This window comes from Canis lupus, chromosome 18, assembly GCF_003254725.2.
Source record: "Canis lupus dingo isolate Sandy chromosome 18, ASM325472v2, whole genome shotgun sequence".
NCBI lineage: Eukaryota > Metazoa > Chordata > Mammalia > Carnivora > Canidae > Canis > Canis lupus.
Genome location: NC_064260.1, coordinates 49,657,513 through 49,679,296, shown reverse-complemented (window position 1 = coordinate 49,679,296; position 21,784 = coordinate 49,657,513). Strand labels below are relative to the sequence as shown.

General features: G+C 41.9%; 1 protein-coding gene across 11 annotated transcripts in view; it reads right to left on the bottom strand.

Moving 5' to 3' along the window:
• CHKA (choline kinase alpha) overlaps nucleotides 1-21,784 on the bottom strand; it is a 70,521-nt gene that overhangs the window by 46,439 nt on the left and 2,298 nt on the right. The window contains exon 1 of one of the 11 annotated variants that reach the window (XM_035701577.2): nucleotides 6,851-7,089. The exons of 9 other annotated variants lie outside the window; for them this stretch is intronic. In XM_035701577.2, coding sequence (XP_035557470.1) covers nucleotides 6,851-6,870 — 20 coding nt within the window. In that variant the 5' untranslated portion in view covers nucleotides 6,871-7,089. Of the gene's footprint in view, nucleotides 1-6,850; nucleotides 7,090-21,784 lie in introns of those variants that run through there. One more of the 11 variants, XM_035701580.2, reaches the window with a different exon arrangement.

Here is a 21,784-nt window from a genome sequence, read left to right as displayed (position 1 = left end):
AAGTTTAATCCCGTGCTCCTAGAGAAGGCAGGCGGGCCAGCTCGGCCAGAAACCAGCTCACAACCTGGAAACCCTTCATCTCTTGAATTATCCATAGCCCCTGTTGCTCAATAGGCTATAACAGGAGGAAGTAAACCGTCGGTTATTTTTTAGTTGACAAGCAAGATAAGTGAAACAAGGTCATTATCCCAGATGACCCAACTGTGAGAAACCACCTAAAAAAATGCCAATTACCAATGAGCCAAACATGACTGGGAATAATAAGATATCTTGGGAAGATATGCCACAGATATGGTAGCAAAACTATGATGGCCCAATTTACCATATAATTTGTCCTCCTAAGTAAAACCTCTGGAACTCACAAGGATTTCAAACAAGTGGCAGAACAGCTTTATAATAAACATACAAGTCATAGTTGAACTTAGGAGACACAATATACTCAAGTAAGCAAAACAGCAAATGAAATGAAACAAATGCATGTATTTCACATTCAACACATGTCAGCAGCCCATGGGAGGCAGAAAACTGAAAGCGCAGAAGGCACTGCTGGCGGGTGCGCTCCCCAGGCCGAGGGCACGGCGCCCATCCCGCCCGCAGGCTTCCAACACAGAGCCAGTGGACTAGTGAGCAAAAAAAAAAGCTTCTTGCAGACAAACCATTAATCAGATATTAAAATAATCCTTTCAGGAGTGCCTAGGTGGCTCAGTCTGTTAAGCATCTGCCTTTGGCTCAGGTCAGGATCCCAGGGTCCCGGGATTGAGCCCCGCATTGAGCATTCTGCTCAGTGGGGAGCATGCTTCTCATTCTCTCTCTGCCCCTTCCCCTGCTTGTGCTTGCTTTCTCAAATAAATAAATAAAATCTTTAAAAACAAATAAATAAATAAGATAATAATTTCAATTTCTCTGGATATAGAAAAAAAAAACATGCAATAACAGCACAAAGAACAAATTTCAAGCTGAAGAACTATGGCTATTGGGTTTCCGTGCCAAATAAAGTACTTTGTGAAAACAAAGCCACACAGCAGCCCTGAGGAGCACTGCGCTGCTTTCATCGTATTCCTGTTTATATTCACCACGAGCAATAAAGAACTCAGGTGACATGGGTGTGCTTTTAAGGACTCAGCTAAGCTTTATCAATTTTACTGGAACAACTAAAGTAGGCTGCTTATAATGTGTAGTAAATTGTTTGCCTTTCAGAGTTTAGAATTCATGTTCCAAAAAACCATGTTAATATGGACCCTCAAAATAAAAACTATAACAAGTTACCTAAATTCTACCATTCAAACATAACCAGTTTTCAACATTTTGGGTGTTTTTGTTTTTGTTTTGTTTTGTTTTTTAAGTAGGCTCCAAGCCCAAGGTGGGGCTTAAATTCACAACCCTGAGATCAAGAGCTACATGCTGTACTGACTGAGCCAGCCAGGTGCCCCTAACATTCTGGGATTTTTAGTTGCCATTTTCCTAAGCTCTTTTCCTACTTCTTATTGAAATTGGGATCAGGGCACCTGGGTGGCTCAGTGGCTGAGCGTGTGCTTTGGGCTCAGGTTGGGGTCCTGGGATCAAGTCCTGCAACAGGCTTCCCAGAGGAAGCTTGCTTCTCCCTCTGCCTATGTCTCTGCCTCTGTCTCTCATGAATAAATAAAATCTTTTTTAAAAAATCCTAAAAAATAAATAAATAAAATTGGGATCATCCTGAACTTATTACTCTGTAACATTCCTTTTCCATTTATAGGAGCATTTTCCATCAATTAAGCATTAAAAACACGTTTTTTAATCATATATAAAAAGTTTTTAAGGTTTTATTTATTTATGAGAGAGAGAGAAAGAGAAAGACAACAAGAGAGCATAAAAGCAGGGGAGCAGCAAAGGGAGAGGGAGAAGTAGGCTCCCCTCTAAGCAGGGAGCTTGATGTGGGACTTGATCCCAGGATCTTGGGATCATGATCTGAGCAGAATGCAGGTGCTTAACTGCCTGAGCCACCCAGGTGCCTCTCATGCATACAATTTCATCTTAGAGACTAAGCATGGCTTAGCTGGAGACCGTGGGCTTTTCCATAACTTTTTACTTCTATCCATAACTCTATAGTATAGACACCTGTACATCAAATTTTATGCACAATCTGATGAGACCCTTAGTTACAGTTGGGTTTTTCTAGGTCAAAGGGCACTAATGTTTTAAAATTCTTGATGCCCATTGTCAAAGTGTCTACAAACAAGCCACACCACTTACTCCTTGCCTGTCAGCACATTAGAACATCTGTTTCATATTATTTATTTTTTGGCTAAGATTTACGTATTTGAGAGAGAGTATGTGGGGGTGGAGGGGCAGAGGTATAGAAAATCTCAAGCAGACTCCCTGCTGAGCAAGGAGACTGACATGGGGCTTGATCTCCTGACTCTGAGATCATGACCTGAGCCAAAACCAAGAGTGAGATGCTTCATCCAGGTCCCCCATCTCATATTCTTGACTTATCTATCAATGGAAACTCGATATATCAAAATATAACTTTAAAAAACATCAAACGGCAGGGCACTTAGGTGGGTCAGTCAGTTAGGCATCTGACTCTTGATTTCAGCTTGGGTCATGGTCTTAGGATCATAGGATGAGCTCCAAGTCAGACTCCCCACTGGGCAGGGAGTCTGCTTTCCCTCTCTCTGTCCCTCTGCCCCTCCCCCAGCTTGTGGATACATACTCTCTCTAAAATGAATAAATCTTTAAAAATAAATAAAAACATCAAATTGCTAGTGATGATAACTAACTTTTCTAAGTCTACAATATACAAGAAGTTATTAACAAAGGCCATGAAATATTTTAAGTTAAAAAACTGTTGCATAGGATATATTTACAGGGCAACTCCGGTGGCGCAGTGGTTTAGCGCCGCCTGCAGCCCAGGGCGTGATCCTGGAGACCCTGGATCGAGTCCCACATCAGGCTCCCTGCATGAAGCTTGCTTCTCCCTCTGCCTGTGTCTCTGCCTCTCTCTCTCTCTCTCTCTCTCTCTCTGCATCTCTATGAATAAATAAATAAAAATATTTAAAAAAAGGATATATTTATAGGTACATCAATACAGAAAAAAAAATACAGTTATTAAAATAAATCACAAAACATTCTGAGAGTTAGTTTTATTTAAATGACTTCTTGGGGGCGGCTCCTGGGTGGCTCAGTCAGTTAAACCTCTGCTTTCATTTCAGCTCAGGTCAGGATCCTGGGGTCCTGGGATTGAGGCCCACGTCAGGGTTCCTGCTCAGTGAGGAGTCTGGTTCTCCCTCTGCCCCTCTCCATGCCCATGCTCTCTCTCTCAAATAAATAAAATCTTTAAAAAAACAAATGACTTCTTGGTGACATGCATCACTGAGTCCGTGTTAGATAACTTCCTCCAAAACTGATAAAATGTGGATCCATTACCCTTCTTATCAAGCCATACAATCAATTGCACTAATCACTAAGGAAAGAAAATTGGAAAATGTAAAATAGCAGATAATCTAAAATTTTAGTTGACCTAAAGATGGATCCAAGATATGTGTCACAGTAGGCAACATACTAATCAACATTATTAAAAAGAAATTTGGGAAATTCCAATTCCACAAAATTATTTCAAAACAGAACCACTCCATATAACACTAAGATCTGGTATTTGATGTTACTTCCTCTTCAAAGTTCCTAATAGCAAGACATATCAATCATGCCTTCTTAGCGTGCAAGGTCTTCCCCAAATAGAAGCCCAAATGACAACAGGTTCCATATGGTCAACTACGAACCACAATGTTCCAAAATACAAAGCACTATTAATTCTCTCATATGTCAGCTATTCCAAGTACATCTCTTACTAAAAAAAAAAAAAAATTCAAGTGTTCCACAGCACTTAAACCAAAAACACAGATCATAAAAGATTTCAAAATTCTGAATGAAAGGGGATCCCTGGGTGGCTCAGCGGTTTGGTGCCTGCCTTTGGCCCAGGGCGCGATCCTGGAGTCCCGGGATCAAGTCGCGTCGGGCTCCCGGCATGGAGCCTGCTTCTCCCTCCTCCTGTGTCTCTGCCTCTCTCTCTCTCTGTCTATCATAAATAAATAAATAAATCTTTAAAAAAATTCTGAATGAAAGATCAGAATCTTATTTCAGAATGAAACAAAATTTTAACGCCAATTCAGAATGGTGATCATCTCTGGGCAAAGGAAGGGAACCTGAGGCCAATTTAGCAGAATGTTCCAATTTGATAAAGCTATTTTACTTTTATAATTCTTTACTACATTTATAAATGTTTGTAATTTTACGAATATTTTTAGAAATGTTTAATTATTTGGAAGGGGAGCATTTGTGCTCACATATGCCCATGAGTTGGGGGGAATGGCAGAGGGAGAGGGAAAGAAAGAGAATTCCAACCAGACACCCTACCAAGTGGCTCAATCTCATGACCCAAGAGATCATGTCTAAGCTGAAATCCTAAGTCAGACACACAACTGACTGAGCCACCTAGGTGCCCCTAAAGGTTTGTAATTTTTAATAATGAGCTTATTTCACATAAAACTTTATGGCTGGGATGCCTAGGTGGCTCAGTGCTTAAGCATCTGCCTTTGGCTCAGGTCGTGATCCCAGAGTCCTGGGATCAAGTCCCATATCAGGCTCCCCACAGGGAGCCTGGTTCTCCCTCTGCCTATGTATCTGCCTCTCTCTCTGTGTCTCTCATGAATAAGTAAATAAAATCTTAAAAAAAAAAAAAAAAAACTTTATGGCATCTAATACACAATCAACAGCATACACTATAATGAACTCTTCTCAAAAAATCAAAAACCAGGCGCCTGTGTGGCTCAGTCAGTCGAGCAGCTCACTCTGGATTTGAGCTTCAGGTCATGGTCTCAGGGTCCTGGGATCAAGTCCCAAGTGAGGCTCCATGCTCAGCAGGGAGTCTGCTTGAGGATTCTCTCTCTCTCTTCTCTCCCTCTCTCCCTCCTTCCCCTCTACTCCTCCCACGCTTACTTGCATGTTCTCTCTCTTCTTCTAAAATAAATAAATCTAGGGCAGCCCGGGTGGCTCAGCGGTTTAGCACCACCTTCAGCCCAGGGCCTGATCCTGGAGACCCAGGATTGAGTCCCATGTCAAGCTCCCTGCGTGGAGCCTGCTTCTCCCTCTGCCTGTGTCTCTGCCTCTCTCTCCCATTAATAAATAAATAAAAATCTTAAAAATTAAAATAAAATAAATAAATCTTAAAAAGAAAAAAAAAAAAGTCAGTTGGCAATGTAGGGTCTGTATAAAATCAAGATCATTGGTAGCAAGGAAAATGTGGTCCTGGTAAAGATCACCGTGGGTCAAAGCAACAACCCTGTCCACTATCTTCTCAATCATAATGGAGGATATTTCCTGAGGTTCACAGAGATTCTCTTTGACAGAGGCTTCGAAAGATCAGTGACGTGACATCTTCAAAAGGTTAAACATCAAGTTACCACATGACCCAGCAATTCCACTCCTACACATATATTCAAGAGAACTGAAAACATGTTCTCACAAAAACTATACACAAATGTCCATAATGGCCAAGAAATGGAAAAACTCAAATGTCCATCAACTGATAAACAAATTATGGTATATCAAGCAATGAAATGTTATTCAACCATAAAAAGGAATAAAGTGCTATATGTACTACAACACGAACAAATCTTGAAAACATTATACTAAGTGAAAGACAATGGCCACAAAAGTCCAAGCATATTGTGTGACTCTTTTTACACGAAATGTCCAGAAGATATCAAGTGGATTAGTGGTTGTTAGGAACTAAGTGGGGGGGAGCATGGGGAGAGATTGCTAATGGTACATGATTTATTTTTGAGGTAATGAAAATATTCTGAAAAGATGGTGGTGATTATTGTAGAACCCTGTAAAAAATACTAAAAATCTGGGATGCCTGGGTGGCTCAGCGGTTAAGCGTCTGCCTTTGGTTCATGATGTGATCCTGGAATCCCAGGATCGAGTCCTACATCGGGCTCCCTTCAGGGAGCCTGCTTCTCCCTCTGCCTGTGTTTCTGCCTCTCTCTCTCTCTCTCTCTCTCTCTGTGTCTCTCATGAATAAATAAATTAATGAAATCTTTTTAAAAATGCTAAAAATCACTCAATTTAAAAGGGTGAATTTTATGGTATCTCAATAAAGTTGTTATTTTTCTTTTTGGATCAGTGATAGCCAACTTGCCTTAAGTAGTTCACTGTAGACTGAACATTAATTGATTTATCTGAACCATCCTCAATATTAAACCTCTGTCTTATCCAGGGCAATCATTATTTGATTAAAATCTGCCTCCAACCACTGAACACTTCCAGGGGAACTGCTAGATCCTAAGAGCCATCAAGCCCATAAAAAAGACTCCTCTGGTTTTAGACTCTAGAAAAAGAAACATTACTAAGAGCTTTGGAATGAGAAAAGTTACCCAGTTTTAGGAAACCTCTCCATAGCTGCATGATAAGTTCCCAGCTTCACACACCCATTTTTACTCCATTAGATATGGTACTTTTCCCCTACCACTACTACCAGGGGTCCTTTTCTCTGGTCCTGACCATCTACTTTGGGTTTTTTCCTTCACACAATTATTTTTTTTGCCACCCTTCCTTCCTCCCTTTAAGTTTGAGACCAGTAAGAGAAGGCTCTCACACAAACACAAACCACCACCTTTTCTTCTCCTCCCACTCTCTCATTGCCAGGGTTTAATTCTGGCACGTAGGGCATTGTAAAACCCGTCAAGATAAAAATTCTAGAATAACATCCAGAGAGGGGAGGTTTGCTAACACTTGCCTCTCTTGCCCTCCTCCTATAGACTCACTTCCATGCTGTTTATGCTCTCTTGGCTTTTCAAAGTCTTTAACTTACGCTTTAGTAGCTATGGCCATCTCTGCACAGAGGAGCTTCCACAGTGCTCTTTAACACGGCATCCGGAATTCCACCACTGAGGAGGCAGGCCAAATGCAAAGGCAGGAAAATGAAGAAAATCAGGAAGACTCAGAAGAGATGGCATTTTTAATAGCACACGGGCAGGAGAAAGTAACCAAAGTATGACCATAACATCAGGCATGAATTGCCTGCCTACTGATAATATAAACACCCTACTGAATCTTAAGCTTCTTCATTCACAATCCACAAATGGACAAAGGGCATTTGACAAAAGATCTGTTTGCAGTTCTCATTAATCACATGGAGTCCCTGAAAAGGTCAGAGACATCTGGAGGATCCTCAGCCTCTTCCACGTGACCCTGCCCTTGATGCACATAAATATCACCTGATCCTGGACTGTGACAGGATGTATGTGTGCATAGGTTCCTTCCTCTTTCTTTCGGAAGATTTATTTATTTTGGAGACGAAGAGAGAGAGCACAAACAGGAGGGGCAGAGGGAGAAGGAGAGAGAATCTCAAGCAGACTCCACACTGAGCATGGAGCCTGAGACAGGGCTCCATCTTATGACTCTAAGATCATGACCTGAGTTGAAATCAAGGGTCAGATGCTTAACCAAATGAGTCACCCAGGTGCCCCTGTCTGCATAGGTTTCTTTCTTTCTTTTTTTCAAGATTTACTTATTCATGAGAGAGAGAGAGAGAGAGAGAGAGGGAGGGAGAATGAGAGAGGCAGAGGGAGAAGCAGGCTCCATGCAGGTAGTCTCACACGGGACTTGACCCCGGGTCTCCAGGATCACGCCCTGGGCTGAAGGCAGCGCTAAACCACTGAGCCACCCAGGCTGCCCTCTGCACAGGTTTTTAATGCAAGGTATATCTGACTAGATATGAGGGTAGGAATGTCTTTTGACTATTACCTATCTAAAAGACAGGACTGATCAACACACAGTCATTTGGAGTCCTTGGATACTTTTGCACATAGCTTACAAGCAATGGGTACTGTTACAGAGAACTGATTATCAAAAAAAATCTTGGCAAAAATAGGGACAGGTGAACATAATCTACTGCCAAAACTGAAGAGTGTATCTGAATGAATATTTGAAATATCCATCACATTGTGTTAGGACTGTGCTGGAAAAGGAGTCTGATTTTTTTTTTTTAAGATTTTATTCGAGGGTACCTGGGTGGCTCAGTTGGTTAAGCATGTGCCTTCAGATCAGGTCATGATCCCAGGGTCCTGGGATGAGCCCCACATTGGGGTCTCTGCCCAGCGGGAAGCCTGTTCTCCCTCTCCCTCTGCTTCTCCTCCCTGCTTGGGTTCTCTGTCAAAAAAATAATTTATTTTATTCTTTTTTTAAAAAAAATGTTATTTTAAGTCACAGAAATTAAAAGGACAGCATAGGAAATATACTCAGTAATATAATAACATTTCTTAGTGACAGATAGGGACCACACTCCTCATCATGATGAACACCAAACAGTGTGTAGAACTACTGAATCTTATGTTGTATACCTGAAACTAGTAATACTATATGTTAAGATACTGCAATAAAAAATAAAAATTTAGAGCCGCCTGGGTGGCTCAGCTGGTTAAGTGTCTGCCTTTGGGGGCACATGTATGGCTTAGTGGTTGAACATGTCTGCCTTTGGCTCAGGTTGTGATGCTGGGGTCCTGGGACCAAGTCCCGCATTGGGCTCCCCACAGGGAGCCTGCTTCTCCCTCTGCCTCTGCGTTCTCTCATGAATAAATAAATAAAATCTTTAAAAAAAAAGTGTCTGCCTTTGGCTTAGGTCATGATGCCAAGGTCCTGGAATTTAGCTCTAGTCTGGGCTCCCTGCTCGGCAGGAGCCTGCTTCTCCCTCTCCTCCCTACTCTTGTGCTCTCTGCTGCTATCTCTGTCTCTCTCTCTCAAATACGTATACTTTAAAAAATATACATTTTTGGGATCCCTGGGTGGCGCAGCGGTTTGGCGCCTGCCTTTGGCCCAGGGCGCGATCCTGGAGACCCGGGATCGAATCCCACGTCAGGCTCCCGGTGCATGGAGCCTGCTTCTCCCTCTGCCTGTGTCTCTGCCTCTCTCTCTCTCTGTGTGTGTGACTGTCATAAATAAAAAATATATATATATATAAAATATACATTTTTAAATAATTTAAATATTTAAAAAACCCAAAAAAACAAAAAGCTCACAGAGTATTAAAGCAGGAGGACCCAGAAATACTATTTAAACCAGAACTTCTGGGCACCTGGGTGATTCAGTGGTTGAGCATTTGCCTTTGGCTCAGGTTGTGATGCTGGAGTCCGGGGATCAAGTCCCGCATCAGGCTCCCTGTGGCTTGCTTCTCCCTCTGCCTATGTCTCTGCCTCTCTCTGCGTGTCTCTCATGAATAAATAAAATCTTTAAAAAAAAAATAAACTAGAACTTCTCGAATTCTCTCAACAAGTGTTTCAAATGCCAGTTGAGAACAAATAGGCTTGTTCTCTCATAAACTCAAACTTTCATATACCTATTTAGGCCAGTTTTCAGTTTTAATAAACACAACTGGTAAATACAAACTGCTCTCAGAATCTGTTAATACAATTACCCTCTTGGGGAAATTTATAAGATTACACTGTGGCTTGAGTACTGATATGGGCATTCTAGTTTGATAAGCACAAATCTAACCCTTTACTTGATTTTATAGACAAAGGAGTAGTTAAAAAAATAAGGAAAAGAGCCTGCAGCACCACCCTTTCCCACAGAAGTCTACTGTGTTAACAGTAAAGCAGCTCAGGGAAATTTGCATGTTACCTACACACACAAGGCAAATCCACAAAAACCCAAAAACCTGCAAAGTGCAAAATAAATCAAGTTCCTCACCATTCACTACTAGGTCATCACCATTCGAACAGGTTACTCAACAAGTAACCATTAAGTACAATTAGTTTCCAGACTTAATAGCAATGTAGAGGTTTTTCAAGGAGCGAGAAGGAAAAGGACATTTCCCCACCAGGAGGCAAATGAGACAATGCCACTGACATAGAGGCAGGTTAAGTCACCATTTAGGGCACAGTTGTACTTCGCTTGAAAGGCCAGAGGTGGCAGAAGTGCTCCCCATTGAAACACAGATAACAAATCCTTTGAAATTATCCAACCAGAAAGAGAGGAAGCAAAGGAAGGTGGCTGCCTGCTGCCGTGGCTGGAAAAGCTACGTCTTGGTTTTCTATGGTCGACCCTGTCCCCTGTCCTGTGGGACAGCACAGCACTGCCCGTACATGCCTCACCCTTTCTCCAGCCATAGAGCCGCAAGAGCAAGCTGTCCTCTTGGTTACATAGCACATACAGAGGAAACAAAGGCCCCTTCACAAAACCTTCCAGACTTTCTACCCACCTTACTGAAAACACTGAATACTACCAGCAATTCCGGTTGCTCTGAAAAGTTCACATAGCTTGTGAATACACTCCATGTGTAAAGAAGCCAAATCAGAGTGGATAAGATCATCTAAACCCCAGGAACATCTCAGCCCCAGGAAAAAAAAACTGAATAGTCCAGTAGATGTGACCTGCTTCAACACATCAGCATTAGGAAGCTGGCATAGACAGTGTAGATCTTGGGCACCTGTGAATGTCACATCCTGACATTCAAGTACTCGGTTTATGGTTAAGAAGTAGTTGGTGTTTTTGACGAAGAACAAGTTTTAACTACAAGTTATGAGGCAAACATACAGGAGAGAGCTTCTGAGCTAGTCTCTGCATTTGTATCTAGGAATGGCTTCAATATTTTCAAGTCCTTACTACAAAAAAATATATTCTTTAAAAGTTTTGGAGTACAATCACTTTGCTAGATAGGGTTCACGGTAATACATAGATTTTATTTTAGTAACACATTTTTAAATTAAAATGGCTTGCTTGGGATGCCTGGGTGGCTCAGCAGTTGAGTGCCTGCCTTCAGCTCAGGGCGTGATTCTGGAGTCCCAGGATCGAGTCCCACATCAGACTCCTTGCATGGAACCTGCTTCTCCCTCTACCTGTGTCTCTGCCTCTTTCCCTGTCTCTCTCATGAATAAATAAAATCTGAAAGAAGAAAGAAAGAAAGAAAGAAAGAAAGAAAGAAAGAAAGAAAGAAAGAAAGAAAGAAAGAAAGAAAAGAGAAGAGAAGAGAAGAGAAGAGAAAAGAAAAGAAAAGAAAAGAAAAGAAAAGAAAAGAAAAGAAAAGAAAAGAAAAGAAAAAGACTTGCATCCTTTTTTTGTAGACTTAGCAGGGCTCATAGAGATTAATTTCTATTTTATTCCACAGCGTTCTAAGCAGGAAAAATTCATGCTATAGTAATATAAGTTAGCGGAATGTCCAAAGTCTTGAAATAGGACATTCTTTTTTTTTTAAGATTTTATTTATTTATTCACGAGAGACACAGAGAGAGGCAGAGACATAGGCAGAAGAAGAAGCAGGCTCCTTGTGGGGAGCCTGATGTGGGACTCAATCCCAGGACTCTAGGATCATGCCTTGAGCTGAAGGCAGATACTCAACTGCTGAGCCACCCAGGTGTCCTGAAATAGGACATTCTTAATGTCAAACGTCTACATGTATTTTTTCCCAATTTTTCAACACTTTCTAAAGTTATTTTTTTTGTAATCTCTCTCTTTTTTTAAGATTTACTTACTTATTTGACAAAGAGAGCACAAGCAGGGGGAGCAGCAGAGGGAGAGGGAGAAGCAGTCTCCCTGCAGAGAAGGGAGCTCACGGCAGGAATCAGGACCTGAGCCAAAGGCAGATGCTTAACCGAATAAGCCACCCAGGTGCCCCCCCCCCTTTTTAGTAATCTCTACACAATGTGGGGCTTGAACTCAGGATCCCGAGATCGAGAGTCACATGTTCCACCAATTGAGCCAGCCAGGCACCCCTATCTTTTTCCAGTTTTTAAATTGTGGTGAAATATACAACATTAGCAGTAAGTACATTCACACTGTTTAGCGCGGCATGAAATACATTCAGGGGCAGACACCTGGGTGGCTCAGTGGTTGAGCATCTGTCTGCCTTTGGCTCAGGTCGAGATCCCGGGGTCCTGGGATAGAGTCCCATATTGGGATCCCACAGGGAGCCTGCTTCTCACTCTGCCTATGTCTCTGCCTTTGTCTCTCATGAATAAATAAATAAAATCTTTTTTTAAAAAAAGTATATCCACTGGCATTAAGTACATTCACACTGTTTTACAAGCATCATCCACCATCCATCTCCAGAACTCTTTTTATCTTGCAAAACTGAAACTGTGCCCATTAATGCACTAACTCTGCACTTTACCCCCCATCCCAGCCCCTGGCCACCCCCATCAACTTTATCTCTATGCATCTGACTGCACTAGAGATCTCAGAGAAATCAAATTATACAGTGTGTCTTTTTGTGACTTGTGATTATTTTATTTTGCATTTAGTCCTCAAGGTTCATCCATGGTATAGCAGTGTCAGAATTTCCTTTTTTATGGTTAAATAACAGTCCATGTAAATGTGCCATTTTGCTTATCCATTCATCCATCAAAAACATCTATGTATTTTTAATCAGTTGGAAAAGGACCCATATCTAGGTGCAATCAGCTCAATGCTCAGAGAATGATAAACCACAGGACCTATCTGCTCTAGAGAAACCTTTAACGATTAAGATGGGAGGTCATTGGGATGCCTGGGTGGCTCAGCTGCTTGAGCATCTGCCTTTGGCTCAGGTCATGATCCCAGAGTCCTAGGACCAAGCCCTGCAATGGGCTCCCTGCTCCATGGAGAGCCTGCTTCTCTCTCTCTCTCTCTGCCTATCTCTTCCCCTACATGCTTGTTCACTCTATCAAATAAATAAATAAAATCTTAAAAAAAAAAAAGGGTGGGGGTGGGGGGAGGCTATCTGGTCCGCACCTAGCCAACTGTATTTTACTGAAAAGCAAAAAAGCCACTGAAACTTCTGCAAATTGCCCACATGTAACATGGCATCAAGTCCAATACACACAGGACTCGTCTCCTGGATTCTTACAGCCTGATCCCCTCAAAATTTCACTTTTTCTAAAAGTCAAATGACTAGGGGAAAAAAATTCAAACATAACTAGTATCTCAGAGGAAAATGATCCGCAAGTGTAAAGGACAAGATACGCGGAAAATCAGACAGTGGTAATACCAAAACAGCCAAGGAATTTGGAGCGCAAATAAAATAAGGGGGAAAGAGGGATTTTTGTAAAATTTCTTCTAGCCATCTAAAACTCCTTTTGAAACAACCATGACTCAGGTGAAAAACAAAAACCAAAAACAAAAATAAACTTCAGTGAAATGACAGCATCAGTGTGTGGAAATGAATAGCTGCCTTAACCCCAAGCCTGGAGGCTGTGTTAAGAGAACAGCTTTTGACCTTGGTGAACTGCTGGCTCCCACAGACAGCTGTGTGGCCTTGGGCTAGTTACTCGATGTCTTTTAAGCCTGTCTTCTCACCATAAAACAGTGTAGTAGTATCTAATAGGGATTTCTGTGACAATCATGAGGTAATGTCAGCTGCTCATCAGCAAAAGTTCATCGGTAAGAGTATGCCAGACAGATTAAGGAGAAAAGCTGGTCTTAAGTGCTCCATTCCAAGGGCTGCTCAAGCTCTGCACTCTTAACACATTGGGTCTAAGAATTCTTTTTGGAGGAAGAGTAGGGACTGCCCTTTGTACTGTAGGATGGTCAGCAGTACCCCTTTCCTCCACCCACTAGATGCCAGGAGTGCCACCACCAATTGCGACAATAAAAAAATGTGTCCAGACATTACCAAATGTCCCTCAGAAAGGGTTCCTAAAATACCCATTTCAAGTCACTATTCTTAGCACCCTTGGAACGTAGCATGCCTCTGTCTGCTCTCACCTAAGAGGCTCTTCCATCTTTCAGAGTTCAGGGGTGCTGCCACTTTCTCCATCTCCCAGCTCACATGGACCTCCTAGGCCTTTTTTGTTTTTTTTTTTTAACTGTTTCATCATCAGTTCCTAGGCTACGCTCAACAGAAAGAGTACTGGCCACAGTGAGATGTATAAATATGTAATGAAAGGCATGGAGAGACACCTGGCTGGCTCAATTGGTAGAGCATGCAATTATTTTTTTTGGTAAAGATTTTGTTTATTCATTTTACTTTTTTTCCCTAAAGATATGTATGTATGTATGTATGTATTTGACAGAGAGCATGAGAGAGCACAAACAGGGGGAGGGGGAGAGGGAGAAGCAGGCTCCCCATTGAGCAAGAGGTCTCAATCCCAAGACCCCAGGATCATGACCTGAGCTGAAGGCAGAGAGAGCCACCCAGGCACCCCTATTTATTTTACTTGAGAGAGAGAGAATGCACATGAGGGCAGAGGGAGAGGGAGAGAATCCTAAGCAGATCCTGAACTGAGTATAGAGCCCAACATGGGCCTTGATCCCATGACCTCAAGATCACAACTTGAGCCAAAACCAAGAGTCGGACACTTAACCAACTGAGCCACCCAGGCACCCCAGGCATGAAACTCTTGATCTCAGGGTGTGTGAGTTCAAGCTCTACATATAGCGTACAGCTTCTTTATATACATACATAAATATGAAAGACATGAAGAGTACAACCTAATTGTAGATGCAAAACAGACTTGTGAAAAGCTAAAGACAAGGGCTGTGCAAGGACAGGACAAGATTTTCCACCAGCTGATAGAGGACAGTGAGATAGTGGAAGGGTCCACTATAGGTAAACCCAGAAGGAGAACATGGGCATCATTAGCTGGGCAAGCCAAGAGACTAGCCTGAAAATAAAATCGTGGAACTAACAGAATTATAGCAAGGTTACAGGATACAAAAGTCTGAGCATCAGGGTGGCTCAGTCGGTTAACTGTCAAACCTCTGATTTTGGGCCAGGTCATGATCTCTGGGTTGTGAGACTGAGTCTCAATGCTCCGTACTGGGGGGGAATTGGGTCTGCTTAAGATTTTGTCTCTCCCTTTCCCTCTGTCCCTGACCATCCTCTCTTAAAAAAAATAAAATAAAAAAGCCCATCACTGTCCCATATGCCAGCAATGAATAAGTAGAAATTAAAATTAAAAGCATATTATTAAAAAAAGCATATTATCATGTACATCAGCAACCGAAAAAATTAAACATTTAGGTATAAATGTAACAAAATATGTACAAGATCTATAGAAGGAAAAATACAAAACTCTTTTTAAAGATATCAAAGAATAGGGGCAGCCCCGGTGGCCCAGCGGTTTGGTGCCACCTTTGGCCCAGGGCGTGATCCTGGAGACCTGGGATCAAGTCCCATGTCGGGCTCCCTGTATGGAGCCTGCTTCTCCCTCTGCCTGTGTCTCTGCCTCTCTCTCTCTCTCTCTCTCTCTCTCTCTCTGTGTCTCTCATGAATAAATAAATAAAAATAAAATCTTTAAAAAAAAAAGATATCAAAGAATAAATAAAATGGAAAGATATTCCATGTCCATGGATAGGAGGACTCAGTATACTGCCAAGATGCTAGTTCTTCCTTACTTGATGTATAGCTCCAATGCTGCAATTCCAATAAAAATTCCACCAAAATGTTTTCTCAATATTGACAAACTAATTCTAGTTTATTTGGAGATGCAAAATACCCAGTATCAAAGGAGCAGAACAAAAACAAATAAATAGCCAAATCAGTATCAAAGGAGCAGAACAAAAATAAATAAATAAATAAGCAAGCAAGCAAGCTGAATAGTCACAGGACTAACACTACGTGACTTCAAGACTTACTACAAAGCTACAATAATTAGGACAATGTGGTGCTGGCAAAAGAATAGCAAACAGATCGATGGAACAGAGTACAGAGCCCAGAAATAGATCCACATAAATACAGTCCACTGATCTTGACAAAGAGCAAAGGCAATTCAATAGAGAAGGGACAGTCTTAACAAATGGTGCTGGAACTAGACATTCACAATTAAAAAATGAAATCTAAGGGCACCTGGGTGGCTCAGTCAGTTAAGTGTCCAACTTTTGTTTTTTGTTTTTGTTTTTTTAATTTTTATTTATTCATGATAGGCACACAGTGAGAGAGAGAGAGGCAGAGACACAGGCAGAGGGAGAAGTAGGCTCCATGCACCGGGAGCCCGACGTGGGATTCGATCCCGGATCTCCAAGATCGCGCCCTGGGCCAAAGGCAGGCGCCAAACCGCTGCGCCACCCAGGGATCCCAGTGTCCAACTTTTGATTGCAGCTCAGGTGTTGATCTCAGGGTTATGAGTTCAAGTTCTGCATTGGGCTCCACACTGGGCAAGGAGAGAAAGAAGAGGAAGGGAAGAGGAAGGGAAGGGGAAGGGGAAGGGGAAGGGGAAGGGGAAGGGGAAGGGGAAGGGGAAGGGGAAGGGGAAGGGAAGGGAAGGGAAGGGAAGGGAAGGGAAAGGGAAGGGAAAGGGAAGGAGGAAAGGGAAGGGAAAGGAAGGAGAAAGGGAAGGGAAGGAAGGGAAAGGGGGAAGGGGAAAGGAAAGGGGGAAGGGAAAGGGGAAAGGGGGAAGGGGAAAGGGAAAGGGAAGGAAGGAGGAAGGGGAAAGGAAGGGAAAGGAAGGGGAAGGGGAAAGGGGAAGGGGAAGGGGAAAGGGAAGGGAAAGGAAAGGAAGGGAAGGGAAGGGAAGGGGAAAGGGAAGGGAAAAGAAAGGGAAGGGGAAAGGGAAGGGAAAGGGAAGGGGAAGGGGAAAGGGAAAGGGAAAGGGGAAAGGGGAAGGGGAAGGGGAAAGGGAAGGAAAGGCGAGACAAGATGAGACAAGACGAGACGAGATGAGACGAGACAAGACAAGACAAGACACGACACGACACGACACCTGGGTGGCTCAGCAGTTGAGCATCTGCCTTTGGCTCAGAGCATGACCCCAGGATCCAGGATCGAGTCCCACATCAGGGTCCCTGTGAGAAGCCTGCTTCTCCCTCTGCCTATGTCTCTGCCTCTCTCTCTCTGTGTGTGTCTCTAACGAATAAATAAATCTAGAAAGAAAGAAAGAAAGAAAGAAAGAAAGAAAGAAAGAAAGAAAGAAAGAAAGAAGAGAGAGAGAGAGAGAGAGAGAGAGAGAGAAAGAACGAAAGAAAGAAAGAAAGAAAGAAAGAAAGACAGAAAGAAAGAAAGGGAGGGAGGGAGGGAGGGGAAGAAAGAAAAAAGAAAAGAAAAGAAAAGAAGAGAAAAGAAAAGAGAAAAGAAAAGAAATCTAGACACAAACCTTACATCCTTTACAAAAGTTAACACAAAATGGATCCTAGACCTAAACATAAAATGCAAAACTACAAACCACACTATCATCTAAACAGCCTTGCTCGGGCAGCCCAGGTGGTTCAGCAGTTTAGCGCCGCCTTCGGCCCAGGGTGTGATCCTAGAGATCCAAGATCGAGTCCCGCATCAGAGTCCCGGCATGGAGCCTGCTTCTCCCTCTGCTTGTGTCCCTGCCTCTCTCTCTCTCTCTGTGTGTCTCTCATGGATAAATAAATAAAACCTTAAAATAAACAAACAAATAAATAAATAAACAGCCTTGCTCATGGTGATTACATTTTACATACAACACCAAAGGCACAATCCATGAAAGAAATGATTGATAAGGTGGAATTCATTAAAATTTTTTTTTAAGATTTTATTTATTTATTCAACAAAGAACGTGAGCACACAAGTAGGGGGAGTGGGAGAGGAAGAAGCAGGCTCCCCACTGAGCAGGGAACTAGACTCAGGGTCGGATCTCCGGACCCTGAAATCCCAACCTGAGCCGAAGGTAGATGCTTAACCAATGGAGTTCCAGGGGCCCCTGGAATTCATTAAAACTTCAAACTCCACAAAGACACTATTCAAGAAAATAAGGTGACAATCACAAACTGGAAGAAAATATCTGCAAAAGACACACTGGATAAAGGACTATTAGCTAAAAGATACAAAGACCTCTTAAAATGCAACAATAAAAAAATAGGCAACTTGATTTAAAAAATGGGCAAAATGGGCAGCCTGGGTGGCTCAGCAGTTTAGCACTGCCTTCAGCCCAGGGCGTGAGCCTGGAGACCCGGGATTGAGTCCCACGTTGGGCTCCCTGCATGGAGCCTCCTTCTCCCTCTGCCTGTGTCTCTGCCTCTGTGTGTGTGTGTGTGTGTGTGTGTGTGTCTCAGGAATAAATAAAATCTTTTAAAAAATAAAAATAAATAACATAAAAAATGAGCAAAAAAACCTAAACACAAACCTCACCAAAGAAGATATACAGGAAAAAAAAAAAAGATATACAGAAGGCACATAAGCAGATAAAAAGATTCCCCATGTCATATGCCATTAGGGAATTGCAAATTAAAACAAGATGCCATGGGCGCCTAGACGGCTCAGTCGGTTAAGCATCTGCCTTCAGCTCGGGTCATGATCCCAGGGTCCTGGGATGGGATGGAGCCCCACGTCAGGCTCCCTGCTCAGCTGCTCCACATGCTTGTGCTCCCTAACTCTGTTAATTAAATAAATCTTAAAAAAAAAAAAAAAAGAAACCCAAAACAACAAGATACCAGTGCACATCTATCAGAGTGGCCCAAATCTAGAATGCTGATGCCAAATGCTGGGGAAGGTGTGGAGCACCAGGAGCTCTCGCTCAGTGCTGATGGGAATGCAAGATGGCACAACCACTCTGGAAGAGAGACTGGTCATTTCTTACAAAACAAAACATGCTCTTACCACACAATACAGCAATTGCACAACTTCGTATTTACTTCGTATTTACTCAAAGAATTGAAAACTTGCATCAACACAAAAAGCTGCACGTGGATATTTACAACACCTTTTTTTTTTTTACAACACCTTTATTCATAACTGCCAAACTTGGAAGCAACCAAGATGTCCTTCAGTAGGTAAATGAATAAACTATGGTACATCTGGGTGATGAAATGTTATTCAGTATTAAAATGAAATATACTATCATGATATGGTAAGCCATGAAAAGACATGGAGACTTTTAAATGCATACTGATAAGGAAAGAAGCCAATATGAAGGCTACATACTTTATGCTTCAAATCAAAGAACATTTGAGAAAAAGGGTTGGGAGGAGAGAGGGACAGGCAGAGGACAGAGGATCTTTAAATTAAAAACACAGAGGATCAGTGTAAATTAGGGACTCTGAATGATAATGACATCAGTGTAGGTTCATCAACCGTAACCAATGTACCACTCCGGTGGGGTGACAGGAGAACACAGGATATATGGGAACTTTGTACTTTCTGCAATTTGGCTGTGAATCTAAAACTGCTCTAAAAAAAATAAATAAATAAATAAAAAATAAAAAAAAATAAAACTGCTCTAAAAAAATAATAATAATAAAATAAAACTGCTCTAGAAAAGTTAAGTTCTGGGACACCTGGGTGGCTCAGTGGTTTAGCACCTGCCTTCAGCCCAGGGCGTGATCCTGGAGTCCTGTGATCAAGTCCCACATCCGGGTCCCTGCATGGAGCCTGCTTCTCCCTCTGCCTGTGTCTGTCTCTCTCTGGGAAAGAAAGAAGAAAGAAAGAAAGAAAAAGAAAGAAAAAGAAAGAAAAAGAAAGAAAGAAAGAAAGAAAGAAAGAAAGAAAGAAAGAAAGAAAGAAAAGAAAAGAAAGAAAGAAAAGAAAGAAAAGAAAGAAAAGAAAGAAAAGAAAGGAAGGAAGGAAGGAAGGAAGGAAGGAAGGAAGGAATAAATAAATAAATAAAATAAATAATTTTTTTTAAAAGTTAAGTTCATTAATTTTTTTCTAAGTAAGCTCTACACCCAAAGTGGGTCTTGAATATATGACCCTGAGATCAAGAGTCACATGCTCCATGGACTAAGCCAGGCAGGCACCCCAAATTTATTAATTTTTTTTAAAAAGTAAGCCCACTTTTGGATGCCTGGGTGGCTCAGCGATCTGCCTTCGGCTCAGGGCATGATCCCAGTCTAGGGATTGAGTCCCATATCAGGCTCCCTGCGAGGAGCCTGCTTCTCCCTCTGTCTGTGTCTCTGCCTCTGTGTGACTCTCATGAATAAATAAATAAATAAAATCTTAAAAAAAAAAAAAAAAAAAACCGGGTGGCTCAGCGGTTTAGTGCCACCTTCAGCCCGGGGTATGATCCTGGAGACCCGGGATCGAGTCCCACATTGGGCTCCCTGCATGGAGCCTGCTTCTCCCTCTGCCTGTGTCTCTGCCTCTCTCTCTCTCTTTCTGTCTCTCATGAATAAATAAATAAAATCTTTAAAGAAATAAAAAAGTAAAATAAAAAAAATAAAATAAAAATAAAAAAGTAAGGCCACATGAGGGACCAAATTCTCACAGTAAATAGTAAAAGCAAAATGTAAATGAAACTTCATCTTGAGAAATGAAACTAAAAGTTATACATAACATAATTTAGGTTATAAATGTAACTGTGTACATAAGAAGGAAACTAAGTAGGGAATTTTGGCATACTTTTATCAAAAAACTTATTGATGACACCATAAACTACAACTCACTCCCTATCTGATCCTTACTGCATTACTGTGCAAATATGTCTAGGGATTTGGACAGTATTTTCATGGACTTCTCTCAGTTTTTTGATAATTAAATTATTCTACTTGGGAGATCTCAGGGTATCACCTTCTCTATCAGTTTTCAACTGTTAGCTAGTCCGTGGGATGTAATGTGTCAACAGGTATGTGTGAGGCTTTAAAAGCTCTCAAACGTTTTTTCCATCAAACTTCATGAAATCTTAAAAGATCTGCAATTTCATTTCACAACTGATTGTGACTTTTACCAATCATCAATGAGAATGGTAACAAACCTTTGATTTGATAAGCCTAAACAGAAGCTAGTGAGCAGCTGTGATGGCAGGCATGGACAAAACTTTCAAGTGATCAGTTTATTAATGACGATGTTTATGTTACAATAATTCCTTTTTTTTTTTTTTTTTTGAGAGAGAGAGAGCAAGCATGAGGAGGGTCAGGGTTGAGGTAGATCTTTTAGCAGATTCCACACCCAGCACAGAGTCCCATGCGGGGCTTGATCTTACAACCCTAAGATCATGATCTAACCCTAAGATCATGAGCCAAAAGCAAGAGCTGGGCAATTAACCAAGGAGCCACCCAGGTGCCCTAATGTGATAATTCTTATCTTTCCCTATAACACTCCTAGCTACAGGGACTCAAGCAAACGAATAGTCTGGTTAAAAAGACCCCTGTCATTACAGATAAGAGAATAGCAAAGAGGTCAATTTAAAATTCAGTGCCCACCAGGAGTCAGGCACAATTCCATTGCTAGAGATAGAGAGGAATAGAAAAAGCCCTCTAAAAAAAAAAAAAAAAAAAAAGAAGAAAAAGAAAAAGAAAATGCCCTCTAGGAATTCAACCCAACAGAAATGGCAAAGAATAAACACAGAAATGTGGTAGCTGCTGTTGCTGTGAAGCTGCGTATGGTTATGAAGTGCTACAGAAAAGACATAAATAAAGAAATTAATTCTGTTTCTCCTTAAGCTAGGCCTTGAAGGAGGAAGTTTAAAAGCAGACACACCAGGCTGCCAAGCCAAGTATAAGAGCAAAGAAAGGCCTAGAAATGAAAGCACAAAGCTCATTCAGGAAACGCAGGGTCCCGTGTAAGGAGCTCATTGCTGCTCGCTTCTGGTAAGAGGGAAAAAGCAATTTTCAAACAATAGCAACAAAAAGGAACCACTCTAGAAAGGGAGGCTGGGGCCCAAGTTTAAAGCATGCAAACAAGTCTGGATTTTATTCCCCAGCCACAGGAAGCCACATAAACTTTGAAACAAAGAGTAACAATATTTGAGAAATATCTACCAAGGGGACCCAGAACTCGAGGAGGGAGCCCAAAGCACAAGGACATCCAAAGGCGCCTCCTGTGCCAGGTCTAAGCAAGGACACGGACCTGAACTCCTGGCCTCAGAAACAGCACAGAGAGAAGACAGCAGGTGTGGATGCAGAAGTAGCTCACGTGATCTCACCTGCCACTGCAGGT